The following is an 8,927-nucleotide window of genomic DNA, read 5'->3' as shown; positions in this document are numbered from 1 at the left end:
GATTTATTTCATCTGATTATTTAAATCCAAAAATCAAGTTTTGAAATTCTATAAATAGGAGGCCAATGCATTCATTTAGAAAAAAAGAAGGAAGGAGAAGGAGAAAGGAAAAGAAGAAAAGAAGGAAGGAAGAAAGAAAGAAGCCTTGAAACTCTAAAGCTCTCAAGCAAATCCCGAAGGATCAAGAAAGCAATCTTCGTTCTTCGTCAAATCCACCTTCAAGATCAAGCCCCGACGGCCCTTGAAGAACTTCCACCAACTCAAGATCAAGCCCCGACGGCCCTTGAGGAAAGTGTTCATCATCCACACATCCGTTCATCCTTCAAGATTAAGCCCAAAAGCCCTTGAAGATCCGTTCATCCTAAGATCAAGCCCCAACGGCCCCTTTGGATCAACAAATCCACACATCCGTTCATCGTTCATCATCCGTTCAACCTTCAAGATCAAGCCCCAACGGCCCTTGAAGATTCATTCATCATCCGTTCATCATTCAAGATCAAGCCCCAACGCCCTTGAAGAACTTCCACCAACTCAAGATCAAGCCCCGACGGCCCTTGAAGAAAGTGTTCATCGTTCATCATCCGTTCATCCTAAGATCAAGCCCCAACGGCCACTTTGGATCAACAACCTCAACAAATCCTCACATCCAACCAACCTTCAAGATCAAGCCCAAAAGCCCTTGAAGATCCGCTCATCCACCAACCTTCAAGATCAAGCCCAACGGCCTTTGAAGAACTTCCACCAATTCAAGATCAAGCCCCAACGGCCCTTGAAGAACTCCCACCAACTCAAGATCAAGCCCCGACGGCCCCTTGAAGAAAGTGTTCATCATTCATCAACTGTTCATCCTAAGATCAAGCCCCAACAGCCCTTTGGATCAACAATTCATCCACAAACGTACACCCTTCGAAGATAGAATCAGAGGACCAAATTACAAAGAGATTGTAACCCCAAAATCATTAATACAAAATATATATTTTGTACACGTATTCTTGTCGCTTGTTTCAGGAATTTCTCGTGTTTACAAATTTGGCACGCCCAGTGGGACTATCTCTACCTCTCATCTCCATCCTCAAATCATCAAAAAACGCAAATGGCATCAAGAAAGGATCAAGCTGTTCCTGCAATCAAAGCAAAGAACAAGAACATCATCGCCGCAAGTGGTGATATTTCGGGCATCATAACCCGAAGTAAGGCAAGAGATCTTTTTGCCGCGGCTTCCGCCCCTGCATTAACTCTGTCAAAGGAACAAGAGCACCTGAGGTACGAGCCTGTGATCACCCTAGCCTCGCTAAGGGCATCAAAAGGGGAGAGCCCAAGGAAATACTCAGAGTCCCTACTCTCCGACGCTGATTCAAGCGGCAGTACAACCATGCAAGTCATGACCACTGGAGCAACTTCAATCGAGGAGCAGCTAGCTCAGATGAATGAAGCAATTGCAAAGCTCACACGGACTGTGGAAGAGAAGGACTTGCAGATTGCCGCACTCGTCAACCAACTAGATGCGCAGCTCGACGTGAAAGTCGACCCAATTGTTGGCCTATTAAAGAAAGAAGACGACGAAGAAGATGAGCCTCCAGCAGAGAAAGTCGAAGAGAAGCTGAAACTAGACCAAGCAACGGCGTCCATGGGATCTCTCTCTATCCAGCAACTACAGGAGATGATTGCAAGCACTATCAAGACACAGTACGAAGGAAGCTCGCATGACTCCGTACTGTACTCAAAGCCTTACTCCAAGAAGATTGATGCTTTGAAGATGCCAAGGGGTTATCAGCCCCCAAAATTCATGCAGTTTGATGGAAAAGGCAACCCGAAGCAACATGTCGCCCATTTCATTGAAACTTGCAACAATGCTGGGACAGAGGGAGACTACCTCGTCAAACAGTTCGTGCGTTCGCTGAAAAGTAACGCTTTTGACTGGTACACTGACCTCGAACCTGAGTCTATCAACAGTTGGGACCAGCTAGAAAGGGAATTCCTCAACCGTTTCTACAGCACTCGTCGTACTGTAAGCATGCTAGAGCTGACCAGTACGAAACAGTGGAGAGATGAACCTGTCGTCAACTACATAAATAGATGGCGCTCCTTAAGTCTGGATTGCAAAGATCGGCTTTCTGAAACCTCTGCCATTGAGATGTGCGTTCAAGGCATGCACTGGGGGTTACATTATATCCTCCAAGGCATAAAACCCAGAACATTCGAAGAGCTAGCAACTCGTTCCCACGACATGGAGCTGAGTATCGCTAATCACGGGAAAAAGGAGCCGATTACTAACTTCAATAAGGATAAAGTATTCGCCCCAAATGTAGACAAGACCGGGAAGAAGCCCGCTAAGGAAGCTTTCACCATCAACACTACCCCCATCAAGACCTCCTCAGCGCCCATCAAGACCTCCTCAGCGCCCATCAAGATCTCCTCCAAGAAGAAAGCGAAGGAGATAAAGACAAGTGAGCCTCCTCGCACCCAAGACAGATACAAGAGCACCTTGAGAGAGTTGGAACAGAAAACGTACCCGTTTCCTGACTCTGACATGGCTGCCATGTTAGATGACTTGCTGGAAAAAAAGGTGATTGAGCTACCCGAATGCAAGCGTCCTGAAGAAATGAATCGCACAAACGATCCTAGGTACTGCAAGTACCATCGTATTGTAAGCCATCCTGTTGGCAAGTGCTTCGTTCTTAAAGAACTCATCATGAAGCTAGCGCAACAAGGGCAAATTGAGCTCGATCTTGAGGAAACGGCCGCAACGCATACCACTACAATTGCGTTTGGATCGTTTAATCCTGTGCCTCTCCAAACGACACCTGACCGTTCCCGTGAATGCTCAAGTTGCACGGCACCCCCTACACAACCATCACTGGAGAGAAGCGACCAAGATGCACATGCTGATAATGAAGAAGGATGGATATTGGTAACCTACAAAAAGACAAGGAAACCAAGACCACGAGTCATACAGCCAAATGTGGAACAAAGAAGAAATCACCACGGCCGCAACAATGCGAAGCCTAAAAGAAGCATAAAGCATAATAAAACAACATATGCTAGGGAACCTATGGAGCAGAAGCCACGCATTCCCGTTTCCTTGCGTGAGTACTTCCCGAATGACTTTTTCCAACAGTGCACTACCGTGGCCTGTCACATGGTTGAAGTAGAAATAGAAGAGCCCTCAAAAGGCAAAGCTATCGCCACTGAGGTAGAAAATACCCTCACACCTGAAGAAGGTCTGCCAACACACTTTAGCATCGAGGAAGCGCTACCATTGCCAAAAAGGATACGAAGAGCACTAGCAGCAGTCCTGGCAGGTCCCGACGACCACGAAGTGCGAGAAAGTAACGACGAAGACTTGAAGCTTCAGCCACATGAATGTGCCACATGTTGTGCCACCCATGACACAATTAACTTCACTGACGAAGACCTACTGCTGGGATCAAAGCCTCACAACCGTCCTCTCTTCGTCTCAGGGTACGTAAGGGAATACAAAGTCAACCGCATGCTTGTGGATGGTGGGTCGGCCATAAACATCATGCCAAAATCAACAATGACCATAATCGGCATCAAGGTGAATGAACTATCCCTGAGCCGTCTGCTGATCCAGGGTTTTAACCAAGGAGGACAAAAGGCGATGGGCATGATCCGAGTAGAGATGACCATTGGTGAGCTCAAATCAAGCACGATATTCCACGTGATTGATGCAAGAACTTCCTACAGCTTGCTTTTAGGAAGACCTTGGATCCACGCAAATGGGGTAGTGCCGTCCACCCTTCACCAATGCCTAAAATTTTACCGAGAAGGAGTGAAGGTGATCCAAGGTGATACCAAGCCATTCACCGAAGCCGAATCACACTTTGCAGACGCCAAGTTCTACATGGATGAAGACGTGGTACCCGAAGCCCTTCCGGAAGATATCAAATCCACGGGCAAAGCAGCACCTACAAAGCAGGAGTGGCAAGCCATGCCTAAAAAGCAAAAAGAGCAGACTGTGCCATCTTCAAGCAAAGACGATGACGAGTTTGCTAAACCTGCAACAACCAAAGGGAGTAGGACGCCGTCAGAAGGACCGAATGCACCCATATTTCGATATATCCCGATGTCAAGAAGAAAGAATGGTCAATCTCCATTCGAAACTGAAACAAGAAAAGCCGACACACAGTGGCACACGGATAATGTGAAGTTGCTCAAGACAAATGCAGTTTTGCCTTTGACACAGCTAGGGGGTGCTAAGGTCGCAGGACTACCACAAGGCTTCATAAAAGCTCTACCAAAGAAGGTGGAATCAAGCTTTCTTCCAACCAAAAGGACCGAGGAAGGTTTCGACCCTAACGCCTACAAACTCATGTCAAAGGCCGGGTACGACTTCGCTTCTTCTGCGGTGGCTGGAAAGAAGGTTTCAAACACCGTCAATAACGAAGAACGTAACCTTACCAAAACTCAAAAGAAGTTGAAGGAGCATGGTTATGGAGTTGACAACAACAAAGCCGGACTTGGTTTCACACCAAATGCACCTGTGATGATTTTAAACAAAGCGAAAAACACTAGCGCTCAACACATCAGCGTGAGCATTGAACAAGACCAAGAAGAGCCTAAACCCTCCCCTCGGACGTCGGTCTTCGATAGGATGAGCCATTCAAGCTCCAGAACGTCAGTGTTTAATCGCATTGGTGGTCAAAACCAAACCTCTGTCTTCAAGAGGCTTAACGCGCCAACATCCCAAAACTCTGTTTTTGAACGGTTGTTAAAGCTTAAGAAACAAAGCAGCACAGTTATCTCTCCTCTGCGACGATCAGCTTCAGAAAAATTTGAAGATAATGAGAAGCCTTTTGGAAAGAGGAAGACAACACCAAAGGAAGAAAAGCTCGATGGGTTAGGAGAAAAAGATGACGTTCGAAGCTTGATTCCTTCAAGGATGAAGCGCCAAGCAATCTTGGAGGTCGACACAAAGGGACCACTGAAAGTGAGAAGGCGTACTATCATCCACACCAGACAATCCTTATGCCAACAAGCTCAAGAAGACAGCACTGAAGAGGAGATCCAAGATGTTTTCCACATCACGGTTCAAGAAGGTAAAGAAGACGAAATCCCCGAGGAAGATGTCACTGTTGCACCACCACAGCTCGAAGACGGGGGGCAAGCCACGGTCGATGATCTCAAGGAACTCAACTTAGGTACAAGCAAGGAACCAAAGCCTATCTTCGTAAGTGCATTATTAAGTACAGATGAGATAGAGGAGTATCATCAGCTGTTGTTAGAGTACAAAGACGTCTTTGCCTGGACCTACAAAGAAATGCCCGGCCTGGACCCTATCATCGCTGTTCATCATCTTGCGGTCAAGCCTGGAACACGACCGATAAAGCAAACTCAAAGACGCTATCGATCTGAGCTTATCCCACAAATCGAGGTCGAGATCGACAAGCTAATCGAAGCAGGCTTTATTCGAGAAGTGCAATACCCCAAGTGGATCTCCAACATCGTCATTGTCCTTAAGAAATCAGGACAAATACGTGTTTGCGTAGACTTCCGGGACCTCAACGATGCTTGCCCAAAGGACGACTTCCCCTTGCCAATCATTGAAATCATGGTGGATGCAACCACTGGCCATGAGGCATTATCATTCATGGATGGCTCTTCTGGGTACAATCAAATTCGCATGGCCCTCGAAGATGAGGAACTAACAGCCTTTCGTACTCCAAAAGGTATTTACTGCTACAAGGTGATGCCCTTTGGTCTAAAGAACGCTGGAGCTACGTATCAACGCGCAATGCAGAAAATCTTCAATGACATGCTACACAAAAACGTAGAATGTTACGTAGATGATGTGGTGGTTAAGACGAAGAAAAGATCAGACCACTTGAAGGATCTGCGAATAGTGTTCGAAAGGCTGCGAAAATACAACCTCAAGATGAACCCGTTAAAGTGTGCGTTTGGCGTCACCTCTGGAAAATTCCTCGGATTCATCGTCAAGCACCGTGGTATTGAAGTAGACCAATCAAAGATCAAGGCCATTCAAAGCATGCCCGAGCCAAGAAACCTGCACGAGCTGAAAAGTCTACAAGGACGGCTAGCCTTCATTAGACGCTTCATCTCCAACCTCGCAGGGCGTTGTCAACCGTTCAGTCGCCTTATGAAGAAAGATGTCCCATTCGTATGGGACAAAGCGTGCCATAATGCTTTTGAAAGCATAAAGAAATATTTGTCAAGTCCACCTGTCCTGGGGGCACCTGTGCCCGGGAAACCACTCATATTGTATATTGCTGCTCAGGAAAATTCAATCGGAGCACTCTTGGCGCAAGAGAATGAATCCCAAAAAGAAGGAGCACTTTACTACCTCAGTCGGACTCTCACCGGCGCTGAGTTGAACTATTCCCCAATAGAAAAGATGTGCCTCGCTTTGGTGTTTGCCATTCAGAAACTCAGACATTACATGCATGCTTACACCATCCACTTGGTTGCTAAAGCCGACCCTGTCAAATACGTTATGTCTAAGCCAGTCTTGACGGGGCGACTCGCTAAATGGGCTTTGCTTCTTAATCAATATGAGATCATCTACGTCTCAGCTAAAGCTGTCAAGGGACAAGCGCTAGCAGACTTCCTTGCCGATCATCCAATCCCGGCTGATTGGAAAATCTCAGACGACTTGCCTGATGAAGAGGTGTTCTACATCAATATTTTTCCGACATGGACGATGTTCTTCGATGGATCCGCACGAGCAGACGGAGCGGGGGCAGGAGTAGTATTCATGACGCCACAAAGGCAAATACTACCTTACTCCTTCCAACTGAATGAGCTATGCTCCAACAATGTTGCTGAGTACCAAGCATTGATAATCGGGCTCCAAATGGCGATCAACATGGAAATCACAGCTCTTGAGGTGTATGGCGATTCCAAGCTCATAATCAATCAACTCTTAACTGAATATGAGGTGAGGAAAGATGATCTCGTCCCATACTTCCGGCTAGCGACCCAACTGCTACGAAAGTTCGAAGCTGTGACACTGGAACATGTGCCAAGAAAGGAAAATCAAATGGCAGACGCTCTCGCCAATCTAGCCTCGAGTATGACACTAGGAAAAGATGAAGTTGCAGACGTGCCAGTTTGCCAAAGGTGGGTGATTCCGCTTGTTAATGAAATGTCACTAGATGATACAAATGTCATCTCAGTACTTCCAGTCGATGCTGAAGAGTGGAGACAGCCGCTGATCGACTACTTAGAGCACGGAAAGCTTCCAGATGATCTTAGACACCGTTCCGAAATACGTCGACGAGCACCTCGCTTCCTTTACTACAAAGGAACACTCTACCGACGCTCGTTTGAAGGAGTGCTCCTGAGATGCCTAGGTGAGGAAGAAGTTAATCAAGCCATGGAAGAAGCACATTCAGGTGTGTGTGGGGCACATCAGTCTGGACCAAAGTTACATTTCCGGCTTAAAAGAATGGGTTACTACTGGCCAAGTATGGTGAAGGACTGCCTGGAACACGCCAAAAGGTGCCAAGCCTGCCAATTCCACGCCAACTTCATACATCAACCGCCTGAACCATTACACCCTACAGTTGCTTCATGGCCGTTCGACGCATGGGGATTGGACGTTGTAGGACCAATTACGCCAAAGTCATCTGCAGGGGAAGCTTACATCCTAGCTGCAACAGATTACTTCTCCAAGTGGGCTGAAGCCATACCTTTAAGGGAAGTAAAAAAGGAAACTGTTGTTCGTTTCATCAAGGAGCATATCATCCACCGATATGGGGTGCCTCGCTACATTATCACTGACAACGGAAAGCAGTTCTCCAACCGACTCGTGGACGAGCTTTGCGACAAATACAAGTTCAAGCAGCACAAGTCTTCCATGTATCATGCTCCGGCCAACGGCCTGGCAGAGGCATTCAACAAGACGTTGTGCAACCTCCTGAAAAAGGTAATCGGCCGAACAAAGAGAGACTGGCATGAAAGAATAAGTGAAGCGCTTTGGGCATATAGGACTACACATAGGACTCCTACCCGAGCTACACCTTATTCTCTTGTATATGGCGTAGAAGCTGTTCTACCGCTCGAAAGTCAAACCCCCTCACTAAGGATGGCTATACAAGAAGGCTTGACTGATGAAGAAAATGCAAAGTTGCGCCTTCAGGAGTTGGAAGCGCTGGATGAGAAAAGGCTCGAAGCTCAACAACACTTGGAATGCTACCAAGCACGGTTATCCAAGGCATTCAACAAGAAAATCCGCCCAAGGTCTTTCCAAGCCGGAGATCTCGTGCTGGCATTGCGTAGGCCCATCATCACAACTCATAAGACAAAAAGCAAGTTCACATCAAAGTGGGATGGACCCTACGTGATACAAGAGATCTACACCAATGGCGCCTACTTAATCATGGCGGAAGACGGGTTGAAGATCGGCCCCATCAACGGCAGATTTTTGAAGCGCTACTACCCCTAAAGCAAACGCACCACGCTCCTGGCCCGCAAGAGCATAAACTGTGTACGGCAAAATTATCATCAAAACCATCACCCATTTGAACTACGTCATGACTTGATCCCTCCTCAACCAAGGGTACGTAGGCAACTTGAAACTTCAAAACTTCAAGTACAGTCACATCACCAACAAAAACACAAACACTTTGAAGAAGAAAAGCGAATTCAAACTATGAATACTTTATTTCTTTAAAGGAATGATTTGGTTACAAAGCCGTATTACAAGGGTGAGCATCACACCAACGTCACCACCGAGGAAAGTTGTGACCAAAAGACACTACACAGCATAAACTCGCTGCAGTCTTTTGCACAACCACACACGATAAAAGTGACACTTTGGGACAAGCTTCAAGTAGCAGTGGTAAAGAGCCCACGACAAGCAGTAAGGTCAATGTGCACAGCAAAATCCCGCTGCAGTCTTTTGCACAACACCACATGGTAAAAAGTGGCGCACTGCAACAAGCACC

At 46.8% G+C, this 8,927-nt stretch overlaps 1 protein-coding gene across 1 annotated transcript; it reads left to right on the top strand.

Annotated features, from left to right (window-relative positions):
* The first annotated feature begins 698 nt into the window (after positions 1–698).
* On the top strand, positions 699–8,619 carry LOC148691827 (uncharacterized). Its single transcript, XM_088682672.1, has one exon. It carries the CDS (start codon positions 1,094–1,096, stop codon positions 8,423–8,425), a length of 7,332 nt encoding a protein of 2,443 aa, XP_088538798.1. The 5' UTR covers positions 699–1,093; the 3' UTR covers positions 8,426–8,619.
* The last annotated feature ends 308 nt before the right edge of the window (positions 8,620–8,927 follow it).

Source organism: Pyrus communis, chromosome 13 (genome assembly GCF_041283825.1).
Source record: "Pyrus communis isolate YQ-2024b chromosome 13, ASM4128382v1, whole genome shotgun sequence".
Classification (NCBI taxonomy): Eukaryota; Viridiplantae; Streptophyta; class Magnoliopsida; order Rosales; family Rosaceae; genus Pyrus; species Pyrus communis.
This window is presented reverse-complemented; position numbering and strand designations above follow the sequence as displayed.

Excerpts from the sequence above, each read along its gene's own strand:
- LOC148691827 (XM_088682672.1), top strand. The coding sequence starts at position 1,094 with ATGGCATCAAGAAAGGATCAAGCTGTTCCTGCAATCAAAGCAAAGAAC.